This window comes from Pithys albifrons, chromosome 7 (genome assembly GCF_047495875.1).
Source record: "Pithys albifrons albifrons isolate INPA30051 chromosome 7, PitAlb_v1, whole genome shotgun sequence".
Lineage (NCBI taxonomy): Eukaryota > Metazoa > Chordata > Aves > Passeriformes > Thamnophilidae > Pithys > Pithys albifrons.
In genome coordinates, this window is record NC_092464.1 from 34,339,206 (window position 1) to 34,354,841 (window position 15,636).

General features: G+C 44.8%; 2 protein-coding genes across 6 annotated transcripts in view; both read right to left on the minus strand.

The window, feature by feature from the left end:
• HOXA3 (homeobox A3) overlaps positions 1–15,636 on the minus strand; it is a 44,885-nt gene that overhangs the window by 17,012 nt on the left and 12,237 nt on the right. For 2 of the 5 annotated variants that reach the window (XM_071560982.1, XM_071560988.1), the window contains exons 3-4: positions 1,959–2,138; positions 1,346–1,589 (exon numbers count right to left, since the gene is read on the minus strand). Coding sequence is in view for 1 of the 5 variants with exons in the window: in XM_071560988.1 (XP_071417089.1) it covers positions 1,346–1,589; positions 1,959–2,074 (360 nt within the window). In the remaining 4 variants the exon portion in view is untranslated. Of the gene's footprint in view, positions 1–1,311; positions 1,590–1,958; positions 2,139–15,636 lie in introns of all 5 variants that reach the window. The other 3 variants (XM_071560981.1, XM_071560984.1, XM_071560983.1) reach the window with 2 other exon arrangements.
• Positions 4,120–5,937, minus strand: HOXA4 (homeobox A4). The gene is made up of 2 exons (XM_071560100.1): positions 5,303–5,937; positions 4,120–4,776 (listed from the first exon to the last, which is right to left on the minus strand). The coding sequence occupies exons 1-2, from the start codon at positions 5,880–5,882 to the stop codon at positions 4,448–4,450; spliced, it is 909 nt and encodes a 302-aa protein (XP_071416201.1). The 5' UTR covers positions 5,883–5,937; the 3' UTR covers positions 4,120–4,447.

A 15,636-nucleotide genomic window follows, 5' to 3' on the forward strand; every position in this document is an offset into this window, starting at 1 on the left:
AGTTTAGAATTTTTCAAGTTAAATCAAGTGGAGTTGGGGACTTTTTAAGGGAAAAAAGAAAGAAAGAAAGAAAGAAAGAAAGAAAGAAAGAAAGAAAGAAAGAAAGAAAGAAAGAAAGAAAGAAAGAAAGAAAGAAAGAAAGAAAGAAAGAAAGAAAGAAAGAAAGAAAGAAAGAAAGAAAGAAAGAAAGAAAGAAAGAAAGAAAGAAAGAAAGAAAGAAAGAAAGAAAGAAAGAAAGAAAGAAAGAAAGAAAGAAAGAAAGAAAGAAAGAAAGAAAGAAAGAAAGAAAGAAAGAAAGAAAGAAAGAAAGAAAGAAAGAAAGAAAGAAAGAAAGAAAGAAAGAAAGAAAGAAAGAAAGAAAGAAAAACTCCAGTAATAAGGAGTTGAGTTTCACTTCTGAGAGAATCACTCCTAGTGAGGACTGACGGCCACAGATTCATTCCTGACTAGCTGCATTAATTATTTAATGAGTCACGTGACCCTAAAGATTAAAATTTCAATATCTCCCCCAGAACAGACGCAACACCTTTATCTGCTAGCGCAGGGATGCTCTTACTTGGGTTCCCTAATCTCTGCTGGCTTTGACAGCTCCTCAGTTTCCAGGGAGAATGCTGGGACATTAATAACATGGGTCTGTCCCGTTCTGCACAGCGAGATGGGTCAGCTTTACACCCCCCTCCTCCCCCCCCAGACTAGTCAGTTGCAGCCAGATCTTCATTGTCTGCAGTGGGGAGGGGGCTCTGAACCCTGCTGGGGACGGGAGAGCACCAGGGCGGCATCCCCCGGGCCGCCTTCCACGGGTCAGTGCTGCCTGTCTGCGGGCCCGGGCGGAGCCAGGACTTCCCGGGGCCGGAGGGTGGCGGCCGCGGATCTTTCCCTTCCCACGCAGGGAGCCCCGACCCTACCGGGACCTCGTGGGCCGGGCTTGGGAGTCAGCGCAACACCGTGCTAGAGGGGACAGCCCTGGGGCGACACCCTGGGGTCCCACTCCGCCACGGCCCGGCCAGACTGCGAGGCTGTGGACATGACAAGAGCCTCCGCCTCCTCGGGGACGTGACGTGCGGAAGCCCCGCGGTCGCACCGCCTGGAGATGCGGGAACGGCAGGCGAGCCTGGGGCTGCCCGAATAGGGCCCCAAAGCGAGGAACAGGGGGACCGGGGGAAGCTGGAGTTTCATGGCAAGCCTGTTATGATCTACGCTTGTGAGAGGGCTCCCCCCACCCCTTCCTCGTTTACAAACACTGAGCAAGAAGGCCATGGAACTGCAAGCACCCTGAACCAAAAAAAAAAAAAAATCCCAGCATTGCAAAACCTCTCAATGCAGGATGGCTCCGGTTATTAAATACCACAAGGTGCTTGTCACAGCTCAGCTCGTCGTGTAATGAAACACCAGGTATAGCAAAAGCTTGTAGGAAAAACGAGGAGAGGGATCTTGGAAGAGGACCATTTTTCTTGGTGGGTGGAGGGAAGATGGGTGCCAGGGTTAACGGCGTGATGTTTCCTGCAGCCAGCCAATTGACTCCGAGGTGATTTGGTCTTTCTTTGAAATATTGACAAACTTCCACTTCCAGCGTTTTGGGCCGTGCTCGTCTTTGGGGCCAGAGCAGATAAATCCGTGTGTGAGAGACACCGGGAAAGAGAGAGAGAGGGAGGGGGGAAAGAGACATTTAGGTCCAAGTGCCGGATTAAAAAGAATACTGTCTTTAAAGGTCAAGGGTTTGAAGGGTCAGTCTGCTCCTCTAAAAAAAACAATTAATGGGATAGAAAATTTGTCCTCTCGGTGAACTCCCGGTTGCCTTAGCAAAGGGAGCACAATGAGAGAATTTAAAATGGACGATGTAATTTTCGAAGTTATTTTAAAGACGGGAGGTATCAGGCGGGGAACAGAAAGCTCCCAGACCTGCAGCAGCGTCCTGCTCCCAGCACAGCCAGAGAGGGAAGGGGGAAAGGAAAAGTTACCTTAAACGATGATAATCTGCCATGCGGTATTTTGCAGTCAGCAGTTCAATGTCCAGCAAGAGAGTGTACATTTTTTTAGCAGACAGCCAAGATGCTGTGTCTTTACACATGACCATTTTTCCCCCAGGAAAATCCTTTGCGTCTTCACAGTCTTTTCCAAGAGAATACCCTTCAGAACCGCTGTTGGATTACAAAGAAGTATTTATTGTAGGAGGTGATTAATGATTCTCACTAAAATTCCTATTTGCAGTGTGATTTCATTTCTCTTTGCAATGGGGGCAAACCAGGTTTATATGCATAGGCTGCACACTAAAGAAATTCTGCACTGCCAATTAATATATTTCTGTTGGAATTTTGCTCGGTTTTGCTAATTTTGGCTCTACAGATACTAAGGGATTCTTAAGCAACAAACAAAACAGTTACATGCTTGCAGATAGTAGTTACCTCACTTACAGTTCTTTCTCCCTTTATAAGGAGGCAACTGGCAATTCAGGATTTAGTAAACAGCAATATGTGAGTATAAGCACGCTTTTCAGCCCTTCTTCTTGGTCAGGTGTGGAGACAGAAGTGTTTTCTGAGGTTATATAAAGACAACACCTCCTTCATGCTGAGCGTGCTCTGCCACTGGCTTGTTACATTTTTCTTCAGGATGATCCATATTTCATGGCCAGGCAGGGATGCTGGCAGCACCTTTGGGCCTGGTACTACTTCATCCAGAGGGTGATGATGCCCCTGGTCCTGGGGGTCTCGCTCATGTGAAGAGAAACACTGATTCCAGAAATCCTTCTCGAAGGTATTTGGGTAAGTAAAAAGATGACTATTGGCCTTCAGGCCTTCCCTTGAAGATTTACTACCATTTGAGCTCCTTTCCAAGACTTTTCCTACCTGGCTTGGTGCTACATTGTGCTGTGAAAGCCCTGAGTCAGGCGCTCTGTTAGAAGCTCTGCTCTGCCTGCGCTCCTGAGCTGCCTGGAAGCAGTGACATGCACAGCCTGAGCTGGAACCACTCGAACCCCATTTTGCCACAGCAATTATGACAATCTTGGTCAAAAAAGCCTCGAGTTGTACCCAAATTCGTGTGTCTGCCAAGGATTCCTCAACACATTTCGAAATAATCTTAAAAACTATGTAAAAGGAAACAGAAAAGGTGGCTTAAAAAGAAACTAGGGGGTTAGCGTTCATGTGTTCCCCTTAAACAGTAATAGCAGTCTGAGAAGTCATAATCAGGAGAAAACAAATTAATAAATCACAACTGGCTAAAGATTTAAGGTGTTATCATGGCATGGGAGCTTACTGGTTCCCCAAAGAAGCACAGTTTCTCTTGTAACGCAGCTGAAAACGGTTGCAGAGCCAGCAATGGAGTCAGACTCATTCTGCCTTAAGTCCGTCAAAAAGAACCCCACTCACCTATACAATGAAACAAGACCTTTACTTGTCCTACAGCGCACTTCTTCCTAGCCAGGCAATTAAGAGTCAGGACGTCTTTCACTATATTTAAAATAACCATTACCTTATTGACAAGATGAATCCAAGTTAGAACAATACATTAAACCGTTGTTTTATATTCCTGTGTCAACATCAGCCAAGCACAAGGGGGGATGAAACAACACTTAGTGGACTTGTGTTTCAAGCATTTAATTCTTTTGTACAGAATAATCTTTATTACCAGCGTTTGTCAGTTATACATTACACCAAAAATCCACAAATTGTACATGGACCCAAACGATTTAGACGGTGCCAAATATGAAGACAGCAACAGCCTTTGTAGCAGTATTCCTTTAAATAAAAGCATTAGGAAAAGTGGAGAAAAACTAATAGATCACAGCTACTGCGGGGGCTACACTTAAAACCAGTTAAGTTACCTTTGACACATAAAACATTTTCCTTTAGACAGCGTAAAGGGACTTTTTCGTAAGTCTTTAACCTCTCGTGGACGTGTTCGTTCCCTCCCGTGTTGGTGTGTGTATATATATGTCTCTGCACCCTCACACACACATACACACAGACAGCAATCCACGAGCACGCCACGAAACAGCACTATTCAAGTCAATGCCTTACACAAGTGTCTCACAAGCTCTTTGCTTTGTTTTAAATTCTTTTATTTTTAAAGTGTTCCCCTCCCCCCACCCCCTCACCCCCCAAAAAAAGGAAAATAGAGTCCGTCTTAGATACAGAGAATTCATCCATGACAGCATCCAACCCTCTTTTACATCGAGGGTAAGAGAGCGTTTCCATAAATAGAAAAAAAATGATGGGCATGGAACCATTATCTATATACAATGTAGACAATCGTCCGGGTTTTGGTTTAAACATGTGCCTGTTCTTGGGCACATTTCGTCTTCCTTTCCTGTTTCTGTTTTGTTCTACACAGTTTGGTCCAAATGACCAGCCTCCACCACGAGGCAGCTTGAAAACTCCGGTAGATAGGTAAATATATATATATATATATATAAAAAAAATAACAAAAAACCTCAAACCAAAAACCGTATTTATAGTGCGGCTGCATTGGGTGTAGCCCCATCGAGCGGATGGGGGTGGCCCTGTGTCTGTGCTTTGGACTGCTGGCTCAGTGTGGACTGATTTGAGGAGCGCATCTTTGTGTTAGGCAGTTTATGATCTTTCTTCCACTTCATGCGCCTGTTCTGGAACCAGATCTTGACCTGACGCTCGGACAGGCAGAGGGTGTGCGCGATCTCTATGCGTCGCCTTCTGGTCAGGTAGCGGTTGAAGTGGAACTCCTTCTCCAGCTCTAGGACCTGCTGTCTGGTGTAGGCAGTGCGAGACCTCTTGGGCTCCCCTCCGTTGTAATTGGGATTGACTGAAACGTGCACACACAGGCACATACATACACACGCGGAAGGGAAAGAAGGAGGGGGGAAAGCGATGGAACATAATTATTATATAATAACTTGACACTAGGTTCACATAAGATACATAAACGGCAAGAAAAATTGTTTCACAGCCTATCGACAGCGGGGACAATCGAGGAGCAATAAAAAATGGTGATAGGCATTTGGGTTAGAGGAAAAGCTTCAAAGACACATGGCCCAGAGCCACTGCAGGGCAATTAAATTTATGGGGGCTATAATTACTGCCCTAACAGTTTGGCGTCTCGTAAATCTTTTGATAAAGGACCCCGGATACAAAAGGTTTCTCACTTTTGTCCTTTTTTATTTCTTTTTTCTTTTCTTTCTTTTCTTTTTTTTTTATTAGGAAACGTGGAGGGAGAAGGAGGGCTGAAAAAAGGCAACACACTCAACGACCCATCCCGTCCCCGGGAACACCCTCTCTCCTTCCCTCCTCTGCAGGCGCATCCCCACCTCTCCCTGGCAAGGGCAACTCACCCGTGCTCACATGGATCTTCTTCATCCAGGGGTAGACCACCGGCTCCTTTCCCTTCAGCCCAGGCAGGCTCTTGTCGGCCAGCAGCGGGCAGCCGGGCCCGGTGCCGGCCCCGGCGGCGGGGGCTGCTTCGCAGCGGCGCTGCAGGGCATGGCCTGGGAGCAGGGGCTGGGGCGGGCCGGGGTGTCCCTTGGCGGGCGGCGGCGGCGATGCGCCCGGGGGCGGCTGCTCAGGGCCCGGGGCGGCGCTGCCGGCACTGCTGTAGCTGAAGGGCGCCTGGGGGTAGGAGGGTGCCTGCGAGGGGTAGAGCGCCTCGGGAGGCGGCCCCGGCGGCGCTGGGGGAGCCTGGTAGCCCGGTTCCCGGCGCGGCCGAGGGAAGTATTCGGGCAGTGCCGGCCCCGGGTGCGCGGCGTGCAGGTGCGGCGGCGGCGGCGGCGGCGGCGGCGGGGCGTGCGGGTGAGAGTGGTGCGGGTGGTAGCTGGCGGAGCTGCCGGCGCTGCCACTGTGCTGCGTGTATTCCTCGCAGGGAGGGAATTTGGGCTCGATGTAGTTGGAGTTTATCAAAAACGAACTCATGGTCATTAATTTGTGAAGTGCAAAAATACTAATTTTTCTCGCGTTGTCGTTTTTCTGGGCTCGGCGAGGCCCCTCCCCTTCTCCCCCCTCCCTCCTTTCCCTCCCTCTCCCCCTCCCGCTTCTGTCAAGTGCTCGCCGCTGCCAAAGTTTGGGCCTCTGGCCCTCCCTCCCCCCTCTTCCCCGACGCACTCCCCTCCCTTCCTCTCTTCCCACCCCTGGAGCGCCTACGACACACACACAACACACACCCGCGCGCGCACACACACACACGCACCCCCCACCGCCCCGCCACCACCTGACCGCCAGCGCCAATTACCGCGCGGGGCCGCGGACCCCGGATCAGGAAATGGAAGGAGGACGAGCGGCCGCGGAGCAGCTCCGCGCGCGCGGACCCTCCGTAGGGGCCGCGCCTCCCGCAGAGGGGGAGGCTGCCTGGCGAGGGAGCCCTCTGCGTCCACTCCTCACCAGCATCCCCAATTCCTCCCGCACGCCGACCCGGGATGCGTCCAGCAGTCTCAGTGTCAAGTGAGATAAAACTAATCCGGCTCTAACAGTCTCGCACCCACCCCGCGTGCCCCCGCACTTCTGTCTTCGTTGCCCCGCGGGAGAGTGTAGGAAGCGGGGAGAGGAAGCGGAGCGCAGCCCAGCTGCGTGACTCAGAGGGAGGCAGGCACTGCACAAGGCGTTGCACAATCCTTTTAAACAAGCCCATCTCCCAAAGCGTAGACCTGGGGCTGAGCGCAGGCAGAGGGCGGCAGCGGCTGCCGGGCACAGGCCACCGACCGCCCTCCGGGATCTGCCCCCAGCGCCCCGCCGCTGCGGAGCGCGTGCGCCCGGTAGCTCCAGGGCCAGTCGTTTGCGCCTCTAAATCTGTGCTAATTGGACGAATAGATGCAAGATTTAGAATGAAGGTCGCGAGGAGGCCGAGGAGAGTCCTGGAGTGGCTTGCGGGGTCTGAGGGGCATAGCGAGCCTGAAAATAACGGGGAAGAGAGGGGGAAGGGAGAGGGAAAGATGGACACAACAGTATTAAATACTTCCCACCGGCGATCTCAGGGCTCAGTGTGAGCATCCCTTCGTGGAAGAGCGCTTTCTGAACTACAATTTTTAAGACTTGATTTGGTATGCGTCTTGGGTTTATTTCTTAATTTTAACTTCCACGAGAAATCGCTAGCGCCTTCGCAAAAGTAACTCACAAACCCTGGTGTAGGAGGGGGAAGGCACTTCTACGTTGCTAAAATTGAGACTGTTAACGATATTTGCAGTTCAGGGGGGAAAGAGGCAACCGCCCTGACCTTAGTTAATTGAAATTTGATGGTTAAACTGATTATGTCCTTATTCTAAGTCTAAAAAAGTACTTGTTGAAGTATTGAAGGTTGTGTTAGCTGGTCTGGAACATTTGGAGTTAGAAGCGAACTTCTCGGTTTATTTTTTTCTTCTTTTCAGGAAAGTATATAAACACACAGAAATATTTACCTCACCCTTATAGAATATAATTGCTGAGTGGGTAATCTCATTTGCTGGTATGGGAAAATACTTTTAATATATCAAGCGTAAATATGATATGGTTTAGATCTTGCTTTCCCAAAGATACTACATTAACAGTCACCCTGGTTTAAATTCAGATTATTGTCTTTTGCAGTTTTATAGAAAATGGATACGTGCAATAAAATTCTATTTGAATATATATTCTATTTAACAAGACACACATCGTATCGATTTATATTTTATCCACAGACACACAGGCGTGCACATTGCATGCGGCTTGTAATATGTTAGGACATTTGCAGCACTTGGGTATACTGGGGTACTTATCTAAACAATCACTCATTTCCTCCTACTATCGAATGTCTAATTTGTAAAGAAAGTTAAAACACATTTACTTACTCATTTCCAACAGCACATTTGTGGAACTCTTTAACTGGGGTAATAGATAAGTTTCTCTATTTACTCTACGTGGAGAGGAAATGCGGTTACACACACGCGGTTACACACAGAGACAGCAGCAACTGTTCAACAACACGCATTTGACAGAAAAGGGAAGTTCGCTTTATTTATATTAAAAACAACAACAACAACAACACAACAGCAACCTGTGTTCTAGAAGAATAAAGCTCCCATCTATGTAAGTGTTAAAAATAAAAGATTGTCGAAGTCCACCTCGACCAGAGAGCATTTTCCCGGCATAAAGAGATACATGCACACATACAGACGCATAAGTACAAATACCTGCTGGCCAGCACTAGATGAATTACACTGGGGGATCGTAAATATTATCCACGGCATAACTCCTGAAGCACTATGGCTGGAGCACTACAGCGGGCTGCAGTGTTCCCACTCCATGGTAAAGCAAAACGCAAAGTGTCTTGGATTGTAAGCTCAGTGTTATATTGGGATAGTTGATTGGGCACTGCTTCGTATTATTTATTGTGATTAGATCTCAAAGTTTCACTGCGTCGCTTTCCACAGTGGGGCCCTGGCGCACAGTTACAGAGAAAAGGACGCAATTTCGTATACGAGTGTAAATCTGCAAGGTGACCTGAGCTGCTCAGCTCAAGTTTGGTTTTTTCGTGTAGTTCTATTCGTCTGCAAAGATGTGCTGAGGCAGGACCTCCAAAAGGCCTGTTCCATGTCTTTGTGGTTTTGTTATCATAAACAAGAACCCAGCCAAGACCACCAAGTGTTATCTTGCACACGGCCATTTCGACATTTTACTGCAAGATTTATGGCTGTAATAAACAATCTCAGAAACTCTCTTTTTTTCCCCCCGGTACTTCCTTTTAACAAACTTGTACCATCACCCTAAGCTCTCAAAGAAAGAGAAGAATAGGATAAAATAGGCCAGCTCCCTTATTTCACCAGAAGGACTAAAGGCTCGATTTTACTGGAGAAAGAGATTTAAATCAACTAATAAAGGAACGAGAGTTTCCTGACTGAGTCTGGCCGAGGACAAGATGGGGACCGCACCGGAATTAAGTTGAGAGGGAGAGAGTAAATTTTCATGCACCAAGAAGAGGCAACCTCATACATACCCAAAGAGGGGGAAAAGGGCAATCCCTCTTTTCCTGGTGAAATAGACAAGCACTCCTGCTACCCTCCACATATGCGGTTAAAACGTAATTCCCACGAAAGAGAAAATAATAACAGCAGCAATAATAGTAATAGTAGCAATAATAATAACGGTAGTAATAATAATAATTCAAGTCAATCTCTCGTCGTGCCCGGGCATACTCCACCAAGAACGGTGGGAGGAGGAAGAATCTCACTAGCAGCCTGGCTTGACTTTGATTTGAACCGTTTTGAATACATTTAGCTCCAGCTTTCCCTCTTGAATACGAGGCTGTCCCAAGTTTCAAAGTGACCGAAAAGTGACACCGTGTGCATTTTGTTTCTTATTAATCTTACACATTGACAGTCTTTGTTAAATAACAAGGCGTGCCCTTCACCAGGCGACATTTTCATATTTGTTAGACGCGGTGACCTGAAGTTCACCTCGGCCTTGGACTTAGTTTTTCTAAAAGGTCTACAACAGTGTCTTTTAGATAGCAGGGTGTTTTGCCCAGGTCACTACTTCTAAGGAAAAATAAGAAAAAAAATCACGGGAAAATGTAAACGTTATGGTATGTATCGACTGTATTCCTTTCTTTGTTCCTGGGAACGATGTAGCCCCGAGGCTGCCCTGCCTCAGCGGACGGGAGCGCTCTTCCCCATGGGCGCTGCCCGGGCAATGTTGGCAGTTTTGCCCCAAGTTCAGCATTTGGTGAAAGCGGTGGCTTCCCTGGCATGGAATCTCCTATTAACAAAGGGATACTTGGCGAGATTTGCTCACTCTGTCCTGGTGCGCTTAAATAAACACACGTAAAACGTGATTTGTGCACGGATTTTAAATGAATGATCTTTTGAGAAGACCTTCCACGCCAGAGAGCAGTGTGCTGAATGCAGGGAGTGAAAGGACAGAAAGAGTTCGACTCAAAGTATAACTGTTCTGTTCTAGCCTGTTGCTTTTTTGTTTTTTTTTTTTGGGGGGGGGGAGGGGAGGTGATGTGGGAATCAATTTAAACAATAATTCAGAAGAGTCAATATTTATGGAAGTCGCCGTTTCAACTTCTTTGAAATTATTAGAATTGATATTTTTATTCTAAACCCGATTTAAAATATAGAATTCGGGTCACTAAATGTTTTAGTGAGGAAGTAAATGTTCTGTCACCTACTCTTGAGTAAGCCGGTTATAGTAACAGCTCTCATTCTGGGTATATCAAAGACGCATTGTTATTCTTGGAAACAATCCGCCTGCTATTCTCTAACAAAATAGATATTTGGCTACGGTTTTTAGCTTGTTATCAGGCTTTGCTCTTACACCAAATAAATAGCCTGGATGTGAAAGGTTATATACTATCTCCAGCGCAGGCAGGCTCCCTAAACGTGCAGCGCCAGGGCTCGCTACAAGCAAGCAGCAGCAACAACCTGAAAGCAGCGTCTTCACGCCGAGAAAACACTTGCATTACATACTTTATAGGATTCAGCAGGTACTCTAGGCAAAATCTCCAAAAATTACTTTGGCTAATCTGATATCTAACCTCTTACGTACTTGTTCCCGAGAAATACCGTTCTCCTGCCACGATCCAGCTGTGTCTCTGGCAAAAAATTCACGAGTACTAGTTACACAGAGGCCGGTGTAGGCTCCTGCCTTGTGGGTGGGAAGGCAGCAGTGCGTGATTGGGGGTGAGGTGTGCTCTTTCTCAGACTTCCTTGTCGCACTGTCGCCTCCTCCACAACTTTCATATCTGATAATCCCTATCTGGGAATATCCTTTCCCTCTTCCATCGACCCCTCGGCCTGGAAATTTCAAGCTGAATCCTGTCTTCAGTAATCTCCTCCAGAATGAAGTTGCCTAAGCAATATTGCCTTGTTGTCCCGCAAACACGTCTAACCAAGGAGCTAAGCTTTTATACAGAGGCGGCATTAGGAACAAAAAATCCCAGCAATGTGGAAATAACGTTGCGCTAAGAAATTCCACTAAACTTTTTCTTGGAGGAGTGAAGAGGGGTGGGTGGAGGGAGAATAAGCAACGCTTCCTACTCCCCATTTCACTGGGAAATGTCGCCTCGGGTAATTCCAGAAGGCTGTGAGAACCCTCCAAATCATGAAGCGGCGCAGGGTGTCAACTTTTCCATAGTATTTTCCATTGGTATCACAACACGGATTCACCGCTCCGCATTTTAAATTAGCTACTTCTAACCAAACATATAACCCGTATTATCTGCAGCATGTTCTGTTTAAGCACAGTTTAGCGGTCGCTACAGAAATGAGATCAAAAACAAAGACGCGGCTAGGATCGATACACGCGTTAATAGCTTCTCTCCTATCTTATCTTCCTGCCATTTTGGAAAGTGAGAAGGCTTAACATTAAACCTCTTAAGGTAGGTTATTATATAATAAACAAGCGTGAAGCGTTTTGCTACCTGAGTCTCCGAGGAGGCAGCATCAGTGGCTGCTGTGAGGGTAACGCGCGTTTACCTGCCGCTGCTGAACCCGATATATTCAGACACAAAAGTGGACGATAATTCAAGATGAAATGCAACGTGTATTACTCTTGAAAAGAGGAATTTTCTATCCTTTGCTCGGTAATTGAGGTCATTCAGCCAGTAGAGTTCACCTGGAGTCCATACTGTGATACACACGTAACTCAAAGCTATTTTATCTTTTGTGCTGATAGTCAAGATCTCGACTATAACATTGACATCAAACTCTGTCTGGGCGAATGACTAAGAGTGGTGCAAAACGTAAACTTTTGACCCTCAACTTTTTGACCTGCAGTTGTAACGCCCTTAACCACAAAGATATACAAAAGCTATGCAGCTTCTTTTACGAGTAAGAGACTCGCACTGTTTGTTTCAGTACTTCTGCTGTTTTCCCCAGCTTTTTAAGGACTCATTTTTTTCCTTCTTCTTGTTTTTGAGAAATCGGATACTTTCGAATTTTTAATTATTTTTTGCCTTAATCTCGCAGCTTTGTAAAGTGCTGTTAGTTCAGTTTGCACAGCCTTTCGGCAACGTTGGAGGGAAGCCTGTTACTCAAAGGCGCTATATGGTTACAATTGCAGGTGAAATGCTGGGTAAGTTCTGGGCGTGAGGTTGGAAGGAATGTAGCGACGAGCGTTGGGGGAAAAACTGCAGCTCTCTGCTGAAGGGTCTTAGTCATTTCTCCTTGATTTAAGCATAAAGAAACAACTCTAATTGTTTGCGAAGCCTTGTCTAGGCAAACGAGTTGACTGTGAACTTGGTCTAAAGCGAGCTCTGCTGGTGATTCCTAGGGTGTGCAGATTTATCTTTTCTGCATTTACTTAACCTGGCAGTGAACTGCACGGGCTGCCATTTATTATCCAGAGACAGACTTCACCTCAAGCAAGGACTGTTCCACAAAATTGCAATAATTACCCAGTAACCTTCATAGCAAATATTATTATTGAAAAGACATTTTTTGGGGGGAGGGGATATAGCAAAAATTCCTTTTGCATGCTATAAGGCAAAGTCCATGCAAATTTTTACACACTCTCTGTGTCAGGTTTGATACTGTTTGTGCATGTAGCTACAGGAACATGTGACCGGGGTGGTCCATGAGTATTTGCCTTCAAAAGAGACATTGGTGGGGTTGCTTTAATTTGAAAGGGATAATATTTTCAAAGATAACCAGGAGGCTGTGGGAGCTGTGGTTTTGCGCTCTGGCTAGCAATTCTAGCCTCAAACCGGGGAGATTAAAAGGGCAGGAAAGAGATAGGACTAAGAAAGCAAAGCGACATCTTAACTTGGTCAGGAGATTTACTTATGTCTGCGTTTAATGCGTTAAATCTGTATTTGCGGGGAGGGAAAAGACATTGTTCCAGTACCCAGGGTTTGAAATCGAAACCTCCTGATTCTCCCCTCATGATCTGTTCCATTCAATTTCCCATGGAGCAGATTGTAAACCCTTCTATTGTCACCCTTCCACGGATACATACTTATTAAATGTAAGGAAATGGCAGAATAATAATTTCCCCATAATGTTCTGCAATTAGGGCGTTTGCATGGTTTAGACAAAGCTGCAAAGCTGTAATTTACGGATGACTTTCCATTGGATTGTTATACTTCTGGTTTAGAGAAAGTTATGTCTTGCTAAGTCACCAGTTACACACACATTAAGAGATCTGTCTAATCTTTAACTGGCATTACGCTTAGACATGAAACACTACACGCAAGTGTATCTTTCAAAGGATTAGGTAAACAGTATTTCAAATCATACAACACAACTTGCCATGCCTAAGGTAGAACAAATTCACACACATTAATCCCCCAAACACAGGAGAAAAACTGTGCAGTTAAGATCTCTCTTATGATTCCCAATGATAATTGTCCATGACATTTTCCCTCAGAAAACAATTCAGACGTGGGACTATTTTCATAGAGTTCGGCAGTCTGGGCTCGTTTGAATTTCAAATTTCAAAGCAGATTAGAATATCTTTATGCGTTTCTGGGTTTGAATGGTTTCAACTGTGCTTCTTAGGACAGGGCAGGGCCAGAAATGTGGTGAAGTTGTAATTTCTAGCTAATTTTCTTTTTGTTGTTAGTGTTTCTTGCAGTACAGGCGGGTTTATATGCTTCTGGACTTGGGGATATTTTTCTTTTCCATAGTTCTTAGTTTGTACATTGTTATGCATGGAATATGCTACAGAAGCCACATAAAAATGTGGAAGATACCTAATAGCAAATCTTTTCTCTCTGGACAATGAAAAATTAAAATCCACAACGATATCCAGTATACTAAAATACTAGTTGAACGGGGGTGTGTGTTTGTATATTCTCCAGTTAATTCAAATAACATAGTGTTGTTGAATACTGAGTAAATGTGAACTGTTTGCATCTAGTATCATTCCCATTTACAAGCAAAAATTTTCCATGGAAAAGGACACGCAAATAAATGAAGCCCAAACTTTTAAAGGTTTTTCATGCCTTGCCTCAAACTATAAAATTTTATGGCATATAGTATAATATAATGCATGCCTATCGTATATAACTTTCTGGTATTCCTATTGACAAAAATGTGACAGCTAGTGTACTATAAAATCTCCAGCTGCTTATAACGGAAACGATTTTCAAATGTGCATTTGAATATGCTCTTTTAAGGCCTTTCCTGTTTTTTTTAATATAAAATATATGCACATGTGTTTGTTTGGCATTCATAGGAAGAATCAATAGACACAAAGGCTTCAGACTCCATTTTTCTAATACAAGGGGTGATTTTAAAATTAAATGTTTGTAAAACTGAGATCTTTGAGAGGAACCTACCTAATATACTACCATATCCTTAAAGACAAATAAATTAAAAATAAGAATCAGTCAGCAATATACAGGCCCTGCAGAGGTACACAACAACCTTACCCTCTTGTATCTCTGTGCCTTTCTCTCACTTTTGCTCACAGTAGCAAACCCAGCCTAAACAGCAATATTCAAATGGGATAGCACTAGCAAAATAAAACAAAGACCATCTCTCAGATCAAACTACCCTGTTCTTTTGTAAACTCAACTTTATGATACATAGAGAAAAACAATGCAATCTGCTGAATCAGTGTTTCTTCAAACATTGGAGTAACTGAGCAGAGAAAGGGATACCCACAGTTGATTTGGAGACATAGATAGATAGATAGATAGATAGATAGATAGATAGATAGATTGTAAGTAATTCTCAAATCTCTTCCCTAGCTGGCGGCAAGTCAGTTTGCACCCCGAAGATCACTTGCCAAAGTAACAGCTCTGAGGGTAAGGATCAGGCCTTAATGTTACCCAGAGAAAGACAGAGTTCCTTTCACCCTTTCATTCAAGTCCTGGAAATTCAAAGACTAAAGTTAAATCCGGCCATAAAGTTTATTGCTGAGTAATCACACTCTAGTGAGAACAGTCCACTTAAATAAAAAGAATGTTGAAGTAAACATGCAGCTGGGGCCTACCCCACAATGGCAGCCAGCAATATAAGGCAAAAAGAGAGAGCGCAGAGCTAGGGGGATATTTAAAATCTTCAGTAAACCTATCCCGTTTTTAATAATTTGCAGCACTCTAATGACCTGTAGTCTCTTGTATTAATGCTAGAAGCTACAGTCAATTGGTTCACTTTAAAAAAAAAGTCACAGGAACATATACACACACACATACACACACACACACACACTCTTTGGATACATAAATACACTGGTATTAGACACATATGTGCATGTGCATGACTTTACACAGACATATGCACCGATTTGTACATGCAAGCAAACATGCACATAGTTTAAATATATTTATACAATTGCATAAAGGATCAGGAAAAAGTTACAGCAATGTTAGAAATGTGCATCCCTAAAACACACTATACACTCACAGATGTACATATGCACATAGCTAAAACTTTCTGGACAACCCAATGCAGAAAATATGTATCTAAGCACTTCAGTACAGTCTGTGCCATTTTAGTACTGTCTCTGATGTGCAACATATTTCACCAATCCAAGGATTATTACCATATCATCACGCCTCCAGCTCTATCATGCCTACATAAGATACTGCCCAGATAATATCTAGGCCTATTTATTTTGTTTCCACCTTTTTTAATCGCCTTCAATAACTACTCTTTGCTAAACAAAACCTCTCCAAACTTGGAGAGTCTATTGGAGCAAAGGAAGTAATTATCTTCTGCAGTAGTAAAAGTGATTAAAGCTAGGCCCCAAAATCCATCTCTGCCAAAGTCAC

What these genes read in the sequence shown, in the direction of transcription:
- HOXA4 (XM_071560100.1), bottom strand. Translation starts at nt 5,882, where the DNA reads ATGACCATGAGTTCGTTTTTGATAAACTCCAACTACATCGAGCCCAAA. An exon ending in GAAGATCCATGTGAGCACGG is followed by an intron (nt 4,777 to 5,302) that starts GTGAGTTGCCCT and finishes TGCACGTTTCAG; the next exon opens with TCAATCCCAATTACAACGGA.